The 24074-nt window shown below is 36.4% G+C and overlaps 3 protein-coding genes and 1 non-coding gene across 4 annotated transcripts; 1 reads left to right on the forward strand and 3 right to left on the reverse strand.

Moving 5' to 3' along the window:
- The first annotated feature begins 78 nt into the window (after nt 1-78).
- LOC117633347 lies at nt 79-184 on the forward strand. Its single transcript, XR_004586654.1, has one exon. It is a non-coding gene; the product is annotated as a small nucleolar RNA R71 (small nucleolar RNA).
- Nucleotides 185-6167: 5983 nt separating this feature from the next.
- LOC117632321 (kinesin-like protein KIN-12E) lies at nt 6168-15839 on the reverse strand. The gene is made up of 21 exons (XM_034365764.1): nt 15474-15839; nt 15053-15208; nt 14874-14957; nt 14666-14785; nt 14368-14481; nt 14123-14215; nt 13816-13905; nt 13629-13699; nt 13191-13265; nt 12971-13058; nt 12524-12582; nt 12160-12223; nt 11814-11879; nt 11060-11218; nt 10808-10912; nt 10316-10551; nt 9600-9669; nt 9398-9502; nt 8856-8915; nt 8685-8764; nt 6168-8359 (listed from the first exon to the last, which is right to left on the reverse strand). Exons 1-21 carry the CDS (start codon nt 15726-15728, stop codon nt 6283-6285), a joined length of 4227 nt encoding a protein of 1408 aa, XP_034221655.1. The 5' UTR covers nt 15729-15839; the 3' UTR covers nt 6168-6282.
- A 1902-nt stretch (nt 15840-17741) lies between these two features.
- On the reverse strand, nt 17742-19335 carry LOC117631768 (probable carboxylesterase 15). The gene is made up of 2 exons (XM_034365061.1): nt 18548-19335; nt 17742-18237 (listed from the first exon to the last, which is right to left on the reverse strand). The coding sequence occupies exons 1-2, from the start codon at nt 19237-19239 to the stop codon at nt 17931-17933; spliced, it is 999 nt and encodes a 332-aa protein (XP_034220952.1). The 5' UTR covers nt 19240-19335; the 3' UTR covers nt 17742-17930.
- An 809-nt stretch (nt 19336-20144) lies between these two features.
- On the reverse strand, nt 20145-23109 carry LOC117632323 (protein BUNDLE SHEATH DEFECTIVE 2, chloroplastic). Its single transcript, XM_034365766.1, has 4 exons — nt 22713-23109; nt 22515-22551; nt 20770-20853; nt 20145-20416 (listed from the first exon to the last, which is right to left on the reverse strand). The coding sequence occupies exons 1-4, from the start codon at nt 23013-23015 to the stop codon at nt 20364-20366; spliced, it is 477 nt and encodes a 158-aa protein (XP_034221657.1). The 5' UTR covers nt 23016-23109; the 3' UTR covers nt 20145-20363.
- Between the last annotated feature and the right edge of the window lie 965 nt (nt 23110-24074).

The raw sequence follows: 24074 nt of genomic DNA on the forward strand, positions 1-24074 counted from the left end.
CCTGCTTATGCATTCACATGGCTCTTAGATGTAGGATTAAGCCCATCAAAGAAAATATTCATTTGTGTATCTGAATCAATTTTAACATGTGGACACTTTATGTACATCTCTGTATATCTCTCCCACGCTTCATGAAACTCTTCATTAGGCTTCGTGTAAATGTCAAAATCTCCCTCTTGAAATTCAATGTCTTGGATGCTGGATAATATTTGTTCAGGAATTTTGTGTGTAACTGCTGCCAAGTAGTAATGCTATTAGCGGGTAGAGTGAATAACCAAGTTTCTGCCTTGTCCTTCAAAGTGAAAGGGAAAAGACGTAACTTAATAGCCTCAGCAGAAAAACCCCTAATCAAAATATTCTTGCAACCCACAATAAATTTTGCAATATGTATGTTTGCATCTTCATTAGGCAGCCCCCGAAAAGTAGGTAGAATTTCAAGCATATGGTGCCTGATCTCGAACGAATCACCCTCTTCTTGTTCAGGATACACAATGCAATTGGGAACATCAGTGGCACGGGCTTCCAATGACTGCCTGAGTGGTCTACCTGCCGCAGGTAATTCTAACGCCATGTTACCCTCGTTTGCAAACAGATTCTGCAGAAAAGTGCCCTGCAGTAAACAGTCCCAAGCCCAAGTAACTTCTCTCCGCTGTCTATGCAGTGTGCGCTCTGGTTCTGGATCAAATTGTACAATCTGTGCAGTTCCTGATCTGGTTTGGACCATGCAGTCTGCAGAATCTGCAACAGAAACAAAATTGTTCAATTTCAATTTTTTTTTTGACGAAAATTAAAAATAAAATAAAATAAAATAAATCAGAAAAAGGTTAAACAAAAATTGTCTAAAATAGTCCCTGGCAACAGCGCCAATTTCTTGATAGGATTTTTAGTACCTGTGCAAACTGTCACATCCCGAGATCGGCTCCGCCGTAGCACGATATTTTCCGCTTTGGGGCCCCCTCTCTGCCCTCACGGTTTTGTTTCTGGGAACTCACGAGTAACGTCCCAGTGGGTTACCCATCCTGGGATTGCTCTGGCCCCCAACTCGCTTAACTTCAGAGTTCCCACGACTCCGAAGCCAGTGAGCTCTCAAAAGGCCTCGTGTTAGATGGATGCGGGTGTGCACATATAAGGCACATCACCCCCTCTCCGTTGGTTGATGCGGGATCTTACAATCCACCCCCCTTAAGGGCCCGACGTCTACGTCCGCACACTCGCACCACACGGCAGAGTGGCTCTGATACCAAATTGTCACATCTCGGGATCGGCTCTGCCGTAGCACGATATTGTCCTCCTTGGGCCCCTCTCTTTGCCATCACGGTTTTGTTTCTGGGAACTCACGAGCAACTTCCCAGTGGGTCACCCATCCTGGGATTGCTCTGGCCCCCAACTCACTTAACTTCAGAGTTCCCACGACTCCGAAGCCAGTGAGCTCCCAAAAGGCCTCGTGCTAGATGGATGCTGGTGTGCAGGGCCGTACCTGAGATTTTGAAGGCCCTGTGCGAAACTTAAATTGGGACCTCACATAATCAAATACGTAAATACTATAAAAATTTGCCATAACTTAATGTCATAAACAATTTTTTTTATAACTAAAATTCACCATCAATAAATATGTAATGACAATCAGAAATCAAATTCATAAAAATTTAAATGTTTCCATTTGATAAAGTTAAATGTTTGGTACAAAAATAAGCTCCTTGTGCCCCATATAAGGTCCCTTGCTGCCTCCAATAAGCAATCTGTGTTTAATAGAAAAAAAAAAATGGCAATCACAAATTAAAGAGTAGTTGCACACAAATGTCATTAACAAATTAGATTATATTGCATTAAACACAAAAGCAACAACAAAAACATACCTGATTATCCAAAAATCATTCACATTGTATTTGCTGTCTTATTTGAAGAATTAAAATTATTACGAGAGCTTTTACCCCAGAAGAAAAAAAACACAGCTAGTACAATACTAATGTCTGAAAATTGATCTTCTTGAATTTTTAGAAGAGAAATCATCAATCAAATGTTCATAATCAAGTTTTTCAAGAAGTTCACTTTCAATTGAAATCAAAGCTAGTCCGTTTAATCTTTCTTACCACATAGTTGATCGCAAGTATGATTTTAACAATCTTAATCTATCAAGAGCTCCTCTTTGAGATTGAGTCAATTCCTCAATTTTTCTTTTTCTAAGCCGTTTTGTATATCTAGAAACGTATTTTCTAGTAGGTGTCATGTTTAGATTACAAAGAAAAATTCCAAAACCATATAACCTGGAAGAAAACCCCAGCAAGCAATAGATAAATATTTCTACAAACTATATTCTCATATAATCAATCATCAACATGATAATAATTTAATAAAATAAGTCATGTAATATATAGAATAGATTGAAATTTAGATACATACCTGAATTTGAATTGAGATTTGAATCTGACTATTTGATTTTGAGTGGTCTTTATGAATTTAGGAATTAGGGTTTTCTCTTTTTGGTGTTCAAATTCCTGAAAATTGAAAGAATAACAGAAATTGTCAAAGGATTGAAAGAAGAACCAAAGAGAAATTGATGAACAATGATGATTACTTACCAGAAAATCAGAGTTTAAGAAAAAGAAGAAGCCATGAAGTTTTTTTCGTTTTGTTTTGAATGAAGAAAGTACTTTTTTGGGAGGAGAAAACCTTTTTTATTTTATTTTTAAGAACGTTTGGTGGATATATGTACGCCTCCTTTGGTGTGGTTAAGCTTCGATGTTACCTATTTTTAAAACGCTTTTTTTTTCTTCTTTTTTTTTTTTCAAATTTTATAATTATATAAAGTTTGAATGCAAAAATAATATTAAAAAAGGCCAGTAGATCGACCTCAGTGAGTATCGAACTCTGGCACTTTTGGCAAATAAATTTGCGTTCCTACCAACTACCCTAAACACACTGTTGTGCAAATATTCAGACGATGTACTATATATACAATTCATATAATATTAATATATATATATATATATAATATAAAGAAATTTTTTTTTTGGGGCCCTTAAGAATCGGGGGGCCCTGTGCGGTGGCGCCACTTGCACCACCCCAGGGCCGCCCCTGCGGATGTGCACATATAAGGCACATCACCCCATCTCCGTTGGTTGATGTGGGATCTTACACAAACAGGGTTAAAATCACATAAAATACTTGCAAGAACACAAGGCTATTGTAGTATAGATGCTCATGCAAGGTCGTTTTCCTCAAGGACTAATTAGCAATTTAAGTAAAAACAAATTTCAAATAACTACTTAAAATAAAAGGTCAAGAAAGATGATTATGAATTTGGTTGATTCTAAAAACAAATATGATTGAAGGAAAGAGTTTTGAATATCAATTTATAAAAGCACTAGGGTTTCACCATCACCTAGCAATCCTATGAACTTTTACCAATTACTTATGATTTGCACATGCCACTTTGAAGGTTAGGTTTTCCTAATGTATATTCTACTTGGAACCTCCAACACATAACGTATATCCAACATGCAACCCGTCCGGACGTTCGGATCAAATCTGAACATGAAAGACTCATTAAGTTTTGTGAAAACCCTTTGAAAAACCATGCAACCCTTAAGACGTGGTGTTCATCTTAAGTGAAATTACAATTATTAATCACAAGAAGCTAGCATCAATTTCAGGGAACCTTCCGACCAAAATTGCATCCAATTACTTTTCTAAAGATCCTAATGGTGATCAGGCATTAAGACAATTAGATAGTTTAAAACAGTGATTAACAATTCAAGTAGGCATGCACTCATCATAAGCAATTAAATAAAAATCACATATTCATTCTAAGGTTCAAGGCTTCACCCTAACAAAAGAAATTTAGTTACGCATACTCATAATTGAAATCCAAGAAAATATCATTAAGAAGAAAAGAACGAAAACACCTGAAAGTTGTGAAAACCCAAAACCCTAGCAATTGCTCTCCACAATGCAAAGTTCAAAAGTGAAAAAGAAGTCCAGAATTCCTTGTGAGAAAGAGCTTAAATACCCCTTAAAACCTAGCTGCCAATGTACAGCTTTTCCACCCCTTAAAACCTACAAAAGGAAACTAATTAAAATAAAATAAAACTAGGAAATAAAGTCCAAATTGGAATAGGAGAATCTGCCCAGCCACGTTTTGGCCTCAAATCTCCTCCAAATCTGGCCCAAGATAGCTTGTTTTAGAAGAATTTTATGCTCCAAAAATACAATAAAAGCCCAACACGTCACTATTCCAGCACCGCGCACTGCTCCTTTATTTTATTGCCAGAAAATAACCGCTTGGAAGAAAACTCTGAAATTTTGATACAATCAAGCTAAGTGACTCAAGAACGTCCTCCAACTGGAATTACTCCAAAATTCCTCTATTTGATTATGTTTTGCTCCAGAGAGAGTCGAAAGTCCTATATTGGAAATATAATTCAAAGTATCAAAATTCTTCTAAAATATTAACCAAAATATACTAAGAATGATGTTAAATATATAATATAAAATATGTCCATCAGGTCCCACACTCTATTAGAGAGATGGTACACAAGTTGGTATATAAAGTTGTCCTCCCTAGCATTTTCTTACCAAGCCAATGTTACATACAAGAGAGCACCTCACTACAGTCTCTCACAATTTCCAGGGAGTGGAACACTTGATTCTTAGATGACTGGATTAGTGAGAACTCTCCTCCTTGGGTCATTTTGATAAGAGAAACTCTCGATGCTCTAGAGGCACGTTTGAGAAGAAAAACTCTCGATGCTCTCTAGCTTTCAACACTCTTTGCTTTCAATTCTCTTCGCTTCTTAGTATACAATTTCCGCTTACAAATCAAATTCCAAACAACATTATCATCTTTTAGGTAAGTCTTATTTCGTCATTTATTTTTGGTTTCTTTTAGTTAAATGATTGTAATAGAAATAACTTGATATGAGTCAAGCAACCTCTGAGTTCTATACATGTGACTCTGTAAGTTGGTCTTTATGCAATTTAATGTTCAAGCTGAAAAAATGGGAAAAAGAATGAAGAGAAAAAGTCAGTTTCTTTGCAAAAATGGCATACAAGTTTAGGAAATCAAATTTCATGTTTGGATAATTATGAAAACGATATAATTATTATAGGAAAAAATGGAGAAAGCCATATGAGAGAAAGCGAAGGGTGAGGAATCTAACCTAGAGGAGAGATGGATATGCGATACGATGCAAAATATGAGATTTCAATTTAAGATATTTCTTAAAATGCATACAGTACACCAATGGTAAATGCAGATGTCCGATTCCATCCTTTTTTTATGAGAAATTTATAACAAAACTCATTTCTTGCATTGATTTTAATATATAAACACTAAAAGCTATAAATTGAAGAAAAAAAACCCAAAAAATACCAGTTGATGTGTGAAATATCATTATTATCCTTGCATTATAATTTTAGAAGAAAAAACTGTTATGATAGTGTTGTAATTTTTAGTTTTTTCAAGGCTTGTATTGGTCCCTTTTAATAGTCAAAATGGGCTTTTTCCTAAAGTTTAAGTATTGTAGGAATTTTCTATATTTTGGGCCCTCCTTATGCACTTACATGTGAAAAGCCCATTTTTTATTTCCTATGAAAAAATCAAGTCACAGAAGCCCAGACTGAAAATAATTGAAACACTATCACATCAATTGGTATTCATAGTTAATATCTCTAATATTACTCTCATTTTAATTGCTAAAACTAATGTATATTTCGGTATAATTTTATTTTTTATTTTTTAAAATACAAGCAATAATCTAAACTACATAAGAGAGAGATTTCTCACATATACACACACAACTATGATGTCGTGGGGATTCAAACCTGAGACCTCTAGTCTGCAAGTCAAAGCCCTTTTCCACTAGGCTAGACTCTTTCGGTATAGTTTTAAGTGAGGAGTCTACTATCTCTTTTACGTCAATAATGGGAAGAAAACAAAGAAAATTTGAAGATAAGAAACATTAGCATTCCAAACTAGCCTTAACTCTTAAATTAAATTACCTTAACCTAATGCCAATTAGTATGCTCGCAATTATAGATTACAATAAATGTTGCTTCATGGCAAATGGAGTCAGCAGCACGATGAGGAACTTCATACTCCAGACCGTCCATATTAATGTATTGATCCAATTAATTTTGTGACAATGATTTCTATTTAACACGGCAAAAGAAACAAAACAATTATTGATTTAAAGCAGTAAACACTGTTTTGCTAATCCAAAACAGAAGAGAAAAGTGATTGCTAATTACAAGTGTAACCCAGTTGACAGTTGATTAAGGACTTCAACTGACATTTGAATTTAAATGGTGAGAATAGCTCTCACCTAACAATGACTTTGCCTCCACAACATATTTCCTAACACTTTGAAGCTCTTCCTCCATCTTTTCTGATAACAAACATGAACCAGACCTTGTGTCCAACAACTGCATTGTCTTCGCAGCGGCTAAAGCCCTTGCCGTGCGCAGCTCTTCCAACATTCTTAACTCAATCTGCAATTCTTCCTCCACAATCTTCGACTCAGCCTCCTTCAAAACCGATTCAAACACATGCTGCTGGTACTCAACAACCAGACTTTCAGCTTCGGCCTTCCCATTATCTTTTACTTCCAACAGCATCTCCTTCTCCTGAATAACATTCTGAAGGGCAAGTTCCATCTCTTCCACAGACTTGACGCCTTTCTGTATCTCCGCCTGAACAGCTAGCATCTCCTTATCTACCTTCCCAGACTTCAACTTCAAATCCTCAAGTTCCTTTCTCATGACTCCAAGTTTTTCTCGAGATGTCTTCATCTCCGCCTGCAGTTTAGTTTTCTCTTCCGCAGACTTCAGTAACTCGGTAGCTTTACCTCCCACCAAATGCCAATTTTTCTGTGAGGGGTCTAACTTCTCAACATTATCTATGGCAAATAGAACCTGTTCATTCTCTTGTTTTCGATTTTCTTCCTCCAGTTTTGACTTCAAGCATGCCAGACTGATCTTTAGTTCTGCTTCAGATTCTTGCATTTCCCTCCGAGCAGCAGCTATTTCATCCTTCTGTGCTTGTAGGCAGCCCAATTGCCCTTTCTTTTGTTCCAGATAAGATGTTGAAGCAGCTACCCTTGCTCTTGCCCGAGCTTCTCGTTGCTCGAAGTAAACTACGGATGAAGAAAAGCTAGATAGGGAGTATTTGAGAGCTGATAACTTTTTGTCAATTTGAGTGATGTTTTCTTTCACTTTTGAAGTGAGGAGTTCACATGATTCAAAAAGCTGCTGCTTGACCTGAATTTCAGCTTCCATTGCTTCAATTTCTCCTGAGAGTTTGCCAACCTCTAACATTACTTTCTCAAGGGAACCAAATACGGTAACTGTTTTTGCAGAATCTAAAAGTTGTTCATCTGCTGTTTCCAGTTTCTTTCTGACCAAATTTAGCGCTTCTAAAAGCTTTACTGCAGTGAGATCTGATGTCTCCAGTTCCATGTCAGACTGAGTTCCAGCATCAACCTCATTTCCTGAATTTGCTTCAGTATTAGCAGTGCATAGACCTGCTCTATCAACCAAAATTCTTGAGCCACCACTTTCTTCAGTATCCGGGTTCACTTCATCAGATGTATGACTGAGCCCGCCTCGCTCATTTGGTCCAGAGAAACCAGATTCCTCCATTGAGACTGCTCCTTGACATAAAGTAGGTTTCTCAAACTGACGGCTTTCTCCTCCATCAGAACCAGGAAGACCATTTTCGCCAATACAATTCTTTTCCTCCAGAGACGTAGGAGAAGCACCTCCATCAACTTCAACAAGCTTCTCTGGGGAATCAAATCCTCCCTTAACTGTAACACTTTTCTGACCACCAGAAGCAAGCACTCTTTTAAGTTCATCCCTCTCCTGCATGGCTCCTTCATACAAACCCATTAGTTTTTCATTTTCTTCATGCATTTCCACAAGTTGATGCTCTAAATTCTCGACCACTTTATTCATCTCAGCCTCCTTTTCTTTGGAAAGGTCAATAAAACCACCACTATTACTGTGAGTTTCAGTGCCATCATGAGCACACTCAAATTTATTAATATTTCTGTAAGTGCTGTCTGAAGTGGCCCCTTCATATAACTCAATGAGTTTATTGTTATCTTCAATCAAAACCTTGAGCTTCATACGCAGTCCATCATTCTCTTTGGACAGGATTATTGCTGTCTCATGAGCCTCAGCTTCTCTTTCACTTGCAGCAGCAATGGCATCAACCATTGTTTTCAGCTCCATCGAATCATTGAAACTCATAATTGGCACATCAGCCGACAAAGAAGGAAGCTCAAGTTGATGTGTGTCTTCTTTCATGGCTCTAGAAGATCTCTCTTCTTCAAGTTTTGTCATCAAATCATTGATATTCCTGCAGAGTTGGTAAGTAAAATTAAGACACTTGTTATAAAGTAGAAACCTAAATCTCATTATATCAAATAAAATTAAAAATTAAAAACCATAAGAAATGAAGAGCAAAAATTGTAACCGAACAGAAAAAAATGCACACAATATGAGATCTACACTCCTCAAAAGATGACGAATAAAAACCCTCGGTAGCCCCAGTCCCCTCCAGTTATAAAATACGACAGGCAAATGAATATAACCATATATATAAATACATCATATTGAACTTCACATTTCTGTTGCGTTGAGATTTTAAAAAATCGAAGATAGCAGTTGAAACCGTTGATTACCTTTCCAAAACTTCTTTCTCTTCAAGGCAGAGGTCTAGTTTCTTCTGGAGTGTGTCCATTTCGGATTGGTTTTGAATGGCCTGTCATGAGCAAGTTAACATCAAATACGAAAACCACTTCTATCGAGGAAAATAAAGCTCCACTAGACGAAAGACTTTTTACATGTTTTACCTGCATACGGAGAAATTCATTCTCCTCCTTAATTGAAGACTGCCAAGGTAATGCTTGTTCCTGTATCACATAGTGAAAGGGGAAAAAATGAAATGAGAAAAAGCAACAAACATAAAAGAGACAAGCAGATAGGGTATACACATGGCGTAAACTTGAAATCAAACACTTGCAATAATCAATCACTCAAGCACTTCCAATCTAAAAAATCCGAGAATTGTTGATAACAACCCAGTCCTTAATTTTCCGATAAAAGATAGACCTGAAAATGATGCCTAAGGGCCGTCATATGCAATGACGAAGAAGATGAATCAAATTTAAAATGCATGCCTGAAGCTCAGAAAACATTATCAAAATAATGAATTTTTTAATTAAAAATAATAATTCACGAGTAATGTGTGGTTTAAATTTGATATGAATGTCTCAAGTTTACAAACCACTTGCAGTTTTAAATTAAAACTCTAAGTGTGAAAAAAATTCAATATGGCATAGTTGTTGATAAGAGATAAGAAAATTATGAAACAAATAGTGAACCTGCAGCTCACCTGATTAGAGATAAGAAAATTATCATCATTCTGAACTTCCATCGGCACATTCGAATTCGAAAGCTCTGATTCATGCATGAGTTTCCAATCAAGAGCGTCTAATAACTGCGTGTCAGTCACAAGAAAAATATTCTGATTAGTAGAAAAGGAAAGAGGAGTAATGGTTAAATTCAAACAATATTGTACTATACTATTTCTTTACCTTGTTTTGTAACGCCATTATCTGTTCATTCATTATCTCTCGTTCACCTTCCTCATAAAAGGACTTCAACCTGTGGTATAAGATGTCAATAAGCAATAGCAATATTAAATCTCACATTTCCTGTAAATTTTGGAGAGAAACAAAAATATAAATAAAATAAAAACCTATTAAATCAGTATAGCATTTACATGTGAAAAAAGTTTTTTTGTTTTAAAGAAATTAATGATGGAAATGAATGAGGAGTGTTTCTGAAAGTGGTGGACCCAGGATTTTGCCTAAGAGGGGAATACAAAAATAAAACACGGCAAACAAGTACAAAATTCTAGACTTTGAACATTAATAACATTGAAGTGAGCAAAAAGTATAAACTATCTTCACTTAATTTACACGATTCTCTCAAAAGATATTGTTACAAAGAAAGAACTTGAACTAAAGTCAAAAATGCCAATAAGAAGATAAATTTTGTTTTTATGATTTCATCAATTTGTTTTTTAGTATACTATTTTTTAATAGTTGGCCACTCCATGCCATTTGTATTCTTTAATTGAAGTTGGTCACAAACTCATAGTTAGAGACGATGAAAGTGTCGATATATATGAAGGAAACAGATGACAAGTGAGGCTGACGGCCCCTTGAAAATCGTATGACTTTCACTAGCTGAAAGAATTCTGTTTGTGATAAAAGAGGACTCAACTAGCTTAAGAACAAATGCATACCTTCTTATTTCCTCTTTCAGCCGCAAATTTTCCATAGCAAACCTAGTTACTTCTTGGTTACGATCCACCTGGGCACGTAGGACCTCAATTTCCTTTAAATGTTCCTCCTTTTCCTTTAGTAAGTGGGTTTCAGCTGAGATCTTTCCACAGGCAACCGCTTCCAACCTTTTTATTCCAGCTTCTCGAAATCGTAGTCTCATCTTCAGGCCTTGTATTTCATCCTCTCTTTGTTTGGCCTAGTTCACCGCAAAGATTTATGTCCAAAAATAATTTTAAAATCATTTAATAACTGAAGAGAATTAAAATTGATTTAAATGTCCAAAACTAAACAAATCTTATAACAGAATGGCATGACTATACAAGCCATATACAAAATAAGTTTTTGACGTGGAATTTTTTGTCAAATAACCAAGGAAATCTGCAAGACATACTCTGAATGTAGGACTAATCAATCATTAAAAGATAACAAGAAAGACAATATTTGATACATACCAGCTGCAAAGCTGCCTGGCTTTCAGCAGCTAATGTCTGCAGTGCAATGTCTTTGTCCTTTTCCCTCCTGAAAGCCCCGACAAGGGCAACTTCATAGTCTTTTTTCTGGGATAGCAATAAATTTAATTACTAACCAGAAATTTCAGAACAACATTGATGCAGAATAAATTAGGGCTATTTTCGTAGTAGGAGTTGGAGTAGATCATAAATAATTTTGACTCAACAAGTAGGAAAGAATGGTGCATAGCATACCTGAGATGTCCTCTTGCTGGAAGTAAATGGACTAAATGATCCATTAGGTCCATCCCACTTGAAAGATCCTGGCGATCCTGGAAAGCTTACAGCTAATGTATCATTGTCCTGATTTCCAGTTCCTCCATTGACTAGTCCTCGTAAGTGGGATACTTCTTTCTGAAAATAAATGAACGATACACATAAGACAGAATATAAGTCACTAGAAAGCTATAAAATGTTCACTGTTTAGACTTAGAAAGTGCTCATCTACTAGATGACATTAAATCAGTCACAATTACCGTATGAAGCAACAGAGAAAGGGTACAAATTAGTTTGTCTAAGCCGAACCTAAAAAGTGGAATCCCTGGGGTGTATTCCACAGTCCATTTTTTCATTACCTTATTCAAAATCAGCATTCACTATAAACTCAACAAAAAGTACCTTGGTAGTAAAATAACAAACGCGGATAGCAGAAGTCAATATAAGTTCGTAGTAATTAGACCATGTTTCTCAGTAGTTTTATGCTGACTCCTAATATGGTGTTTGTCAAGAAATCTATAATGACTAAATCAGGATATTAATCTTCCCAGAAAGATCTTTTGGTAGAAATGAGGCCAAAGGGTGGGGGAAATTTGAACTCTGGCCTTGGGGTAAATGCTCACCACCATTAAATCTACAAGTCCCGACATATCTTCCGAGAAAGATAAAGATACCCAATCTATAAGACAAAAATACCGTGAGTGTGACCACAAACACAGAGAAAATCATGTACCTTGAGTTGTTGAATTTGCACCTTCATGGCAATGACATCTCCAGATGCATCCTCATTCACAATTGCCTGAGAACATATAAATGAGATAAGCATTTTCTATCCTACTACTAGAAACAAAGGTATTACCACAAAAGTTCAAACGTCAAAATCAGCCCTCCAGTGCCATAGTAACTCGGTCCATTTTAACTTTTGATAGACTAAAATGAATGCAAGAATAATATAAAAAGAAGACATGTTTTTGGGTCATCTAACTATTTATGTAGTATCATTTTTTTCATCTGACAAAGCAGCAAAACCCATACATTAGAAATGTGCATGCGAAAAAAGAAAGAAAAAACTGGTATACATTGTTCTTAATGAATTTAGCACGCTGTGCAAACTTCAAAGTGCTCAATGTCTCCAACGAACAACTGCAAAAACCCACATAAAATGTTAAAAAGCTACGTAATCAATCTTGTCATACATTATATAGAAGACAATATATGAAAAAGAAAACTAACTATAAACTTTATAATTTCAGGTACAAAAATAGTCACTCCACAAAATGAAATTAGAACATAAAACTTGATAGCTTAGAATGCAATGACCTCTAGGCACTGTAAAACATAGTTAGCATAGGAACAGTAATACATAGTTGGCATAGATACTATAAACGAAAAGCAGAAGTAGAACATAAAAGGAAGATGCGTAAGAAAGACAGATTTACTGACCAGCTAGAAGGACTAACATTTGCTATTATAATTGTCTTCGAATTCCCTCCTAGAGAATCCTGAAAAGGACACACTATCAGGATTACACAAGTGATTCAGAATTTCCAAATAATCAAAATTTTGTACTGGAACCACAGAAATCAAGAAACTAAAAAAACAGGGAGTGATTCTACTGTTCAGATAGATGTAGAACTACTTCAGGAACTGCAAGGGTGACGATAGGATATAACTTTTTAACAAAACTCTTTAAAGCCTCAAACAACAAGGCTTACAAAGTCCAAATTCGTAGCCCACAAAGAAATGAGGTTATCAAACATCTTGCAATAGATAACAATCTCACATCCATGCACTGATTCTTCACTTTACTATAGGCAGCACTAATTATATATCATCCACAAATAAGAAGTAACTGCATTTGATAGCATTCCAGATTACATCAAAAACTACCTGAAGCAAAAATGTAAGCTTTGAATCCCGGTATGGAACGTGGAGTGACTTCCCATTGGAAACATTTACCAGATTCATAATCACAAGTCTGCAAATATAAAAATCATTTCAACAAATGAATGGTTGAATAATCTACCACTTGAACATCAATGAGAAAAAAAATTCCCAAGAAATTTTTTTACACTGAAAAATCTAAAGATAATGGCTAGAAAAAACATACCCCAATGTTGAAAGAGACTTGTTAATGTTAGTAGCTTCCTTCAGACGCTCACCTTCAGCTCCAGAACTCTTCTGCCTGCCATTAACACACAGACAATATCAATTAAACAGGAACTGAATTCACTGACGGCAATGGGAGAAAATATAGTAATGATAATTATTTCCTGTTTGCGTACTAGAAGCAATGCATACGTGAGGCTTACTTTCCCTAAGATCCAGTCTTTATCTCTCAAAAAGTGCAAAGTACTGAGTGGGAACTACCCTCTTATAGCATAAATTACGAGAAGCCCCATATTTTACATCATATCTCCTCCTTTCCCTTGTTGTACTAAACATATAGAGGCAGGTTGAACACACCCTTATCTTCCTTCAATATTCTACCAACCGCTTCCTTATAAATAATTTAAAATTCACATGCTCTTCTTTACATCACTTTTACCTTTCAGATCCTGCTAAGTCAACGAGATTAAGCCGAGCAAATCGATGGTGAGTTACTCCTTGGCATTCCCTCTGAGAAGAAATGAATTATCAATTAGAAGTTCAAACTAACCCACCCTAGGGAAGGAAAGAAGAAAAGGCAAGATTGTTCAATTTTTGAATAGAAATGAGAAAAAAAAAAAACTCACTTTACTTTCAATGATGCATGTAAATACACTATGAGAGCGACTGCTAGCACGATTCATATTGGTAGCAGCTACCTTTCTATTTGCTGCACCCTGGAACAAAAAAAGTGTAGCAAGTAATGCAAATTCCATTTACACTAAAGCAATAATAAAATTCATTCACAGCAGAAAATAAATTTCCTACAAAGTCAGCAGTAAATGAAACAAACTATTCTATCAGTCGAAAGACAATGTTTGAAAACAGTACTATACTAATTCAAATGTTTGAAGTTGAAATGATAAAGAGCATATGAGTAGAGGTCTTATATACTTGAATAAGTTGTTGCATAACATCTCGAGCACTTGTAACTTCAACCTCCTTGAGATTTTCCACATAAACACCTTTCTTTATGTCTTCTCTTATCTGTAATTTTCTCGCAATTTTCACAACAAACTCGTTAGTTTATTTGAAATGACAACAAGAGATTCAAATTAGTTTTGGTAGGTTTATCTGAGTGACCAGAACTAAAATGAGAAACAGTATAAATAAAACTCTCAACAGTAGGTGATCCATACCTGCAAGTTGTTAGATGAAGGGTCCAAAAGGTCTAGAATTTGTTCATTGTATATTTCTAAAAATGAACATTTACATACAAACTTTACTTTTTCATCTCGACCAGCCTCTTTTTCCTGAAACAACACAATCAACAAAGTGTGCATTAGTAGCTTGCAGAAAATATTAAACATAGATAAAAATCTATGTGGAATTCAGATTCAAATTTCAGCTTTGAATAGAACTAAATGGTGGAAAGTGATTCATGTATGTAGGCAACATTAATACTTGCACTTATGCCTCAATACATGCAGCACACACCTTTTGAATTCTTGAGAACAGATATTCGAAGACTCTAGGTGTCATCCCACAATTGACACTGTGCCTTCGAGTTCCTCCCTCAATATCTCCAAGCATTGTGTGGGTCTTCCCACTTCCAGTCTGCACAGAAACAATCAAGTCAAAAGAAAGCAACCAAAAGAAATTTAATTAATTCAAACATTTGCTTTCCTAGTTTTTGGAGACTCACTTGGCCATATGCAAACATGCAACTGTTGTAACCTATCATGCAATTGTCCACCATTGCCAATCCCGCCACTTTGAACAATTGTTCCTGTACATGAAAAAACTCAAATGAAACCCATGCCAACCAAAAGAAAGAAAAAACAAAGCGACAAAAATGAAACACAACCAAGTAAGGCAACTGACCTGGCTAACATTCTCATCTGCAACAATGTCAAAAGTGAATCGTGACTCGGGATGCCCGGTCCAAGTAATTGTCTGACAGCTCTCTTGACGAATGCATTTGCCATAGCCTTGCACTGATATTTCAGCGCTACTAAGGGGACGGATCCGAATGATAACCTGACCATAATTTCAACATAAAACAAAACAAATTGATTCCAACGGCTTTGATTTTAAAAGCAAAAGCTAAAAACAGCACTTCCTAGACACTAATCTGAAAACCTAACAAAGCAGAACAATTAGGAACCTCACAAATACACCAAATTCAATACAAATCTGACTCAGACAAAGCAAATTAACACTTTAAGCACAAATGTAGTCTGCCTTTGAAAGCAATAAAAGTAACTTTGAAAAACTCAGCAGAATCAACGATTCGTTGAAGTACCTGCACGTTGTGGTCTTTCCAGAAGGAGGGATCTTCCCGGAACTCGAAGCTCTGATTGGACGACGCCGTACTGGTGCTGACTTTCCCGTCATCGTCTTCGTCGTCGTTCCAGTCGCGGATGCTCCGAACCGCCGAGACAGCCTCTTTGGCCGCCGATTTGGGAAGACCCGGTGTGCTCCGGACCGGGTCCGAGGAGTGGTCATGGAACCCGAACCGGCTCTTGATAGCGCTCGCGGTGTCGGATATGAAAGGCATTTCGTGTTGGAGCGAAGTGAGTGGTTTTGGCGAGGGAGTGGAGATGGAGATGTTGGTGGAAACCAGCGCAAGCAAGATGACGATGAGATTGGAGAAATGTAGAGGTCGATTTTGGGGTAAAGTGAATTTGAATTTGGGAGAGAGTGGGGGGAAGGGAAATATGTTATCGGACGGTGGATACTGGTTTGGATTAACGGTTAAGATGACTCCAATTTAAACTATTGGACCGTTATGCCAAAAAAAAAAAAAAAAAAACTATTGCACTGTTTGGATTCAAATCTTTTGTGCAGCCGCCTTTTTTTTTTTTTTTTCCTTTTCTAATTTGTTTATTTATTTATTTATGGGATGTCAACTTTCCCATCCATATTTTCTTTTGAGTGTTGCTAAATAAACACTAAAATTAACTGAGTACATTTGATTACTAATTTACCCTAATATAAAATGACTAAAAATGATATATTAAATTATGAAACAAATATAGTTTCTCATGCTCCTTTGGCCCCAATAGTAACCGAGCAGATAAACTAGATTATGATGTTTCCTATTTTATTTACTTCTCTTGCAAATTCTTTCCTTCCTTTTGCTATACCCTCCCTTAGCCATTTCATAGCCAATACTTGACCTGAGTCAAGCATAGCCAATACAAATCCTTCCAATAGTTTCTGCAGGAGCACATGAAAGTTCTTCGGCTGTGACCAAGGAGCCATCAAACAGATGTAAATCACCAGCCAATTTATCCAGAGAACAAGTTTTGAGAACATCAGGACTTTGTGGTTGTTGATTTTTAGAAGGTGATAGATTTGAGATTGGTATTAGGGATTGTGATATAATGTATTAGGGTGTATCAGGGGTATTTTTGGTAGTTAAATAAGGTGTACTTAGTTAATTTTACATTTTGATTAAAATATTATAGTGTACTTAGATCATAAGGTGTACTCAATTAATTTTAGGATTCGTTTAGGTTTAGTTAGTGAATAACAAGTTTTTTGTTGTGAGCCATACTCATAATTGAGTTATCCATCATCTATTTTTGGCTAATTCATCGATCCAAAAATTCTCCAAAAACCAATCCTTTAAATTCTCTTCTCTTTTTTTTTTTCTTTTTTTTTCCTTCTAATTTTAGTCATGCCTCGCATTTGAAGGATTTTATTGTCATGACTAATTGTATTTTGTCATTGTTGTCAAATTAGAACTTTTTGTTTGCCATATGCACAGTTGGATAGAAAGAGACCGAGTATTCTCTAAATTTGTGCCATGTTTTATAATTTATTCTTAGATAGATACATTGGATTTGATAGTGGTGTTACTTCATCTGGGGATAGTAGGTTCTCCTTCATGCTTAAATTTAGTGATGTAGACTGTGTAGTTGTTAGTAGAACTTTTGTTCATCCTAATTTTGCCTAAGGTCTAAAATACTCTAATTTTGCTTAAGGTCTAAAATATTAGGAGTTTCAGAAATATTGGTGGTCTAAAAATAAAGAAAATTTTTATAAAAGTCACGGAAATTGTGGGAAAAATTTAGAAATTTTTATTGAAACTTTAGATGATGTCTATTTAATTGAAATTTTCTATGATTTTATCATAAAAAATTGGAAGGAAATGTATTGCATTTTGGGTTTGAGTGATTTAAGTTGATTATATAGCGAGCTGACAAACACCGTGAGTTTAGAAAATATATAATAACTAATGAAAGAAGATTAAACACACTATAATAATTTATTTATGAAAATTTAGTATCATAATATTTGCAAATTGTGTCATGTTTGTTTCCATGTAATAGGTCTCAATGTTCCCAAATAGGCCCACGTCTATTGACTCCACTAGACATCTTAAAAGTTCCTAAATTAATTTGTTATGGAAATATGTACCTTTTTTTTTTTTTTTTTTGGTGGCTAAACGATGGTTAAATTTCATTAATACGAATAGAAAGGTTTATAATATTTAATAAAGTTATCCAAAGGAAGAATTAAATAGGAAGTAAAGAAAATGATTATATTAATATGGGATAACAAATCCTAAATAAAGTCGTCTGAAATTCTATTTCTTCGAAAAACATAATGTAGAGAGAATATAAATATTACATGGTGTAGCATGTAATCATGAAATAACCGGCAGTGTGGTTGATAAGGCGCTCAAACAAAGTTGGAAATGGTTCATATATTTTTACAAAACACACTTATTTTGGACGCCAAAGTTGCAGTTTTAGCTGGAATTTTCAGTAATGAATCGTTTGAGAATTGGCATCAAGTCTTTTGCGGCTTGGGAATTAGGATGAAAGGTGAAGAAACCATGCTGCTCCCCTTCAAATTCCACGTACTCAACCTTCTTTCCCCAATTCTTGAGCCTCTTTGCGTAATCTTCAGCTCGGTCCCTGAGCAGATCACTGCCACCCACAACCACTAGGATCGGATCAAGAGCCACCGGTTCAAGGCTCCGGCTAAATGGCCCAAATGGGTTCACAAGCGGGTGATCTGTATTCTCCCCAATTGGTATCGACAGCCTCCAAAACCTGCCCAATTTTTAGCAATACACAATTTTTTATAAAAAAATTCCAAATATAATATACAGAGCTTTGTTAGTGTTAAATTTCACTTGCATGTGTCAAGCATTATAATTAAACAGCGTATTCATGTGAAATATTTTAGGAGTTCATCATGCTAATCGACAACTCTTAATTTATTACTTGTAAACTTACGAGAGTACTGTTATTTGTACCGTATTTATCGTGAATTTAGGATAAACATAAAATTTGGGATGAGAGGAGATTAAACAGAATTAGGGGATAAACACAAAAAACAAAAAGTAGAAATTGCAACAACCTGTCAATGAGCTCCCAATTGAGAAAGGCATCTTTGGGCCCCTCGGCCTCCGACTTACTCAAAACCGTTCCAGCGAAAAACGGTGCCAAAAGTAGATACCCCCTAACCCGAACCGGCCCCAACTCTGTCGAACCGGGCCCAAACCGAACCGCCAAGTTATGAGCTATGTTCCCACCCGCCGAGTCACCCGAAACAAACACGTTTTCAAAATCAGCCACGTCAGTCAACCACGTGTCCGGCTCGTCGGCCTCGGCTTGGGCCCGGAGCCACTGCAAAGCAGCGGCGCCGTCGTGGATCGCTGCCGGGAGGCGGTGCTCGGGAGCGAGGCGATAGTCGGGCGAAACGACGACGCACTGGAGCTGGGAAGCTAGCTGGAAGCAGTAGTTCTGGCAGTTGGGCCAAGCGCGCGAGCCGATGCAGAAGCCTCCGCCGTGGATGTAGTAGAAGATGGGGAGCTTTTTGGACGACGAGGGAGAGCGTGTCGTTGCTGCTGGCTTGTAGAGGCGGAGTTGGAGGTGATTGGTCGGGTCGAAAACGACGTCCTTCCAGGAGACGGAGCCGTCTTCCAGGACGGGGACGTCGAAGCTCGGGTTGGGAGAGCGGACGATGGAGCCGTCGCTGTATACGCGAAGAACGCCGCGGCATTCTTCGTACGATAAAGTGTTGGGAGGGGTGGTGGTGGAGGTGGACATGCTTGTGTTGTGGTGATGAGGAGGACTTGTGAGAATTGTGAGAAAGGGAAGGAAGAGAAGTGGGGAAGAAATAGGGAGGAGGAGGAGTGGGGGAGTAGGGGAGTGGAGTTGTTGGATATTTTTTACATGTTGTTTTTGTTGTTTTGTACCGAAATATGGTGGAGTGGGCCCATGGTGACTGGACAAAGCAGTTTTTAGTGGTTTCATTATTTTATTTTTTGTCCAAGCAGGCAGTTTGTAGTGCTTGTCCTAGGTTTTTTTTAACAATAATAAACATGACGGTTGTTATCGTCTTTTTCTCTTTCTTAGAATATAATTGAATAACTTACGCCTTAAAAAACACGTGTGTCAATCAAAGCATTGTGGCAACTAGCTCATATTGACACTACCAAAAAAATTGCAATAGTTATTTGGAGACATTTGGTGACTAATGTTAGAATCAGGCTTTACTCCAGTATTAGTCACCAAATAATAATGACTGTTGTCACTTTTTGTTTTGTAGTGTGATTATTTTATACGCCTTAAAGGATAAAAGATTGGATCGAATTAGAAACGATTAGAAAATAACAAGATTGAACTAATTGTAGACCTCCAATCCAGTCCAAATCACTACTACAAAGACATAGCAATAAGTCTACTATATAGTTAGAAAAGCTAAAGACCATGATAAAACCAGTAGAGATTTCAGTTCTTGTCAACTGCTAACTCACACCAGATCAGTTCTTGTCAGCTGCTATCTAACAGAGATGTTAGATAGTTATAACTGGTGATGGTCAATCAATTGTAATGGTATAAAAGCTTGTGACTAGTTCAGTTATTCTTCATGAGAAAAATTAATTCAGTCAATGATTGTTTTTCCACAGTTTCTCTCTAAGCAAACAGTGCTGCAGAAAATATATATATTCTAATAAGAAATGAAAATATATACATGGAAACAAAATGTAAATTAGAATTTACAATTTTTCATCCTTCACAGTTTTTGAATAAGCACATGAACTTTAGAGAATGGGGCTACACTTCAAGGGAAAAAGAAGGATGCATCTGGACCAAAAAAGAATTAAAGCTGGGGAAAATTCATTCAGATTGAAAATAGAGAGAGCAAATTAATATTCTAAAGACACAGTTCATAGCCGTCGAGAATATCCAGAACCTGCACACTTCTTGCAGAGTACCAATCCTACAAAAATAAAATTCATTTGAGAGAAAAGGAGAGATCGAACCATACAAAAATATTGAAAAGTTCACCAAAAACCACAACTTGATTTACTTCTTTCAACCTCTAATGGAATTAAGGTTAAGATTTTAGAGACACAAACTGTGCTATTAGTAGTGGAACCTCTCATTAATGTTGTATTTTATTTTGTCCTCATGTGGGACTTTGCATTTTTCGACAATAATCATTCCATGGGGACGAATGATGATAGAGTATGTTCACCAAAATCTTAGATCAACTATGTTCTTACTCCTTAGATGGTCATAGCTGGGCCTAAGGGTAATAACACACAGGAAAGAAGCATCAGAAACTATTACCTGCACCCTTGCACACCTTGCAATCAATCAAGCCTGTCTCCATCTTCATTTTACCATTGCTACAGAAGACACATTTTGTACCACCTGACATCGCTTATATATTAGGAAAAGATAGACCCCGAGGGGGAAAAAATTACTAAATGTAGAAATAAAGAAGCATAACAAATGAGATATAGACCAGCATCTTTTACATCCAGTACCAATATATTTGTTGCAGCATTTTCTGCCACATTTGTGTATCCTATATGTCCTTAGATGCTTGAAAATAATGTGTGGAAGAGAGTAGGGGTCCAATGATGGTTTGGTTAAGTTAACAAGAAATCAATTGGCTACAATTCTCCCTCAAAACTCTCAGCATGGCTGATATGTATTACACTACATCAAGCTTTAATACTTGTGCATGAACTTGAGTTTCATTTCAGTCGAGCACTCATCCAAACACCTCAATCCCTTGACATTCTGAATTGAAATACTGATACAATAATGATATGATTACTACGCGCGCCTCCTATTTAGCAAACACGCTAATGGGTGCACTGAACAATTTTCTTTCTCTGGACTGTTTATGAGCACAAATCTTACATTAATTTCAGAATTTTTGAATAATCCTAGCATAGATTTCCTTCAAACTATGCAGCTGGCTTTTTCTGGGTTCTTGTATATAATTTATGTTCTAGTGTTTTCACCTTCTGTTCAAATTGGTTGGCATCAGACCCAAAGACCTAATGTTACAATTTTCCCTTCTATGTAGCATGATTAATGCATAAAAAGGGTTTACTACAATGTAAAGGCCTAAAGCCACTGTGGGAAGATTAGTGTACTAAATGAAATTTATGTGATTAGAAGAACAATTTAGAATATATCATGCTTCAATAACTGGGTTATGGATGGATTGCCTATGTGTGATTATCAAAAAAGGACATAGAAATGGATTGTAAGAAGAGGGAATAATTCTCCAGCTAGCACAAAATTACCCTCTAGAAAAGGCTGCACATTTTGAGGGCCAACAACTGCCACTTAACAGCCAATTTGGCAAGCCCTGGATTGAACCGAACCCATTTTCGAAAACCCTCTTCACAAGTTTTACCGCCATCACCACCTCTACATGTTGTGGAAACACAGGAAGTCACCTATAAAGAATACCAATGACTTGCAACTCTGACAGTAGAGTCATCTTATCATGATAGAGCTCAACCAACCGGTATCTGATAGTTTTCATCATTGATATGCCCAAAAAATGATATGACCATCTGGTCAATCATCAAATACAAATTTAAGTTTCTAGCCTTTTTGTTTCGGAGTTTGTCATTCACCAGAAGTAACCATTTTTATTTGTTTCTTCTTTTGTCTATAATTAACTTTTCGCTTTTGTTAGAGAGCTATATTTTATTTAGCCATCAGTATCTCCATATACTTCAATCCAAGGCTTCCAGTTTCCTATTGTCAAAGATGCTCTCTACAGATACTAACTACTGGCACTAGCTAACAAAAAGTAACCATTTCTCATAGAATTAACAAACGATACTAGCTTGCATTACTTGATAAAACTCAATTCTGAAACTACCATAAGAGAGTTGAGCGAAGTTAAAGCACAGAACAAAAGAATATTAGCACTGTCATTATTTTTTCTACATTATATTCTTCCGTTGCTGGCTTGAAATGGAATCGGTATTTCACAGTTATCTTCCATTTCTTTATAAATAAATAAAAACCAAGAAAAATAGAAACAATCACAAAGCCATTACCATTGCCAGCACATCTCTCACAAGGCACAGGGTCACCCTGCAAAAGATTCAAGAACAACCACAAACCCACCATTCATCAACCTTAACCCAAAAAACACCAAACCCACAAGCTCCATTTTTCTTTAAAGATATTATTTTTCCCAAAAACACAAAACCCAGAAAGAAAGCTAGACCAAGAAAGGCAGAACTAATTGTTACCTTAAGACCAAGAAAGAGAGAGAGAGCAATGGCAGCCAAGACACTTATAGTGGCAAGAAAAGTTTGGGTATCCAAGGGTTTGTCAAAGCCAGCAAATAGTAGAATGGGCTGGACAAAGAGCCTTGTGGGTTGAATTATGACTTCAGGCCTAGCGGCACTTGTGGCAGAGCAGCGGAACAGTAAAGGGATTTCAGGTTTTGTTTGGGGTTGATATGGAAGAGAGTGATTGGCAGTGAGAGACGTTGTTGAAGAAGAAGAAGCAGAAGCAAGAGGATGCAGAGAGTAGCAGGAAAGTGTGGCCATGGATAGAAGTTAAGTGAGTATGTGGAGCTCAGTTTCGTTACTCGTATTCAGTTTTTTTCTTCTCAACTTTTTTGGCAATCAGCCCAAAAAAAAAACTTTCCACCTACAAATAACTCCCAAACTATTGTATTATTTTCATATTCGTACATGAATTATTGATTATTTACTGAGGCATACACAAACTTTAATGAAACCTACACATTGCCCCATATGACAGCCAAAATGTTAAACAAAATTTGCAGAAATACCATCCAAACTATTAGGCATGTACCCATTTACCATCCAATAAAACAATTGAACCATCTACCACCCAATAATAATTTGACCTATTAGCATCTCCGGTAGAGATGTCAAATTTAAACAACCTAATTTGAATTTGATGGCTTACATGACTATTTTACATCTTGTATAATCTGATTGTATCAATCAAAACAACATCCATTAAAGTTAAGTGGGATCGATAGAAAAAATAATAATGGAAAAGATGCCTTAGTATGTTGGTGTTAAAATTGCCATCCATGCTCCAGCCTTCTTTTCCATGTCACCATTAAAGGCTCGGTTGGACCCCCCAAAAAACTTCAATTGTAACTGTTTGGCATGCTATTTGTCATTTAACGAGTCGATTGGAGATGCTCATGTACTTATTTTAAGGTATATTTATTCATACTCTCAATTTTAACAATCAAATATTTCGGATTTGTCAAATTTTTTTTTTCAATGTCGTCCCGACATAGAAAATGTGTCCGACGTAGAATATATTGTTCAAAACAGAAAATGTTTTGGATGGTTTGGGCATGAAAACAATTGTTGTTTGAAAATACCCAAAAATTGACTTTGAAACATGAGAAAAGGTGGGGTCTAAGGCTGCTATGTAGGCAATTAACGAGAATTTGACGAAAAACCTAACAACAGAATTACATCGATTTTTTGTTGTTGACAAATTCAGGAAAAAGTTCCAAAAAATTGTACCAGCTAATCTTGAGATCCATAATACACCAACAAGGATAAGAATAGGGCCTAGGCCAATCCGAGCTAGCCTCTTTTACACCTAATATAATT

Source organism: Prunus dulcis, chromosome 6 (assembly GCF_902201215.1).
Source record: "Prunus dulcis chromosome 6, ALMONDv2, whole genome shotgun sequence".
NCBI classification, from domain to species: domain Eukaryota; kingdom Viridiplantae; phylum Streptophyta; class Magnoliopsida; order Rosales; family Rosaceae; genus Prunus; species Prunus dulcis.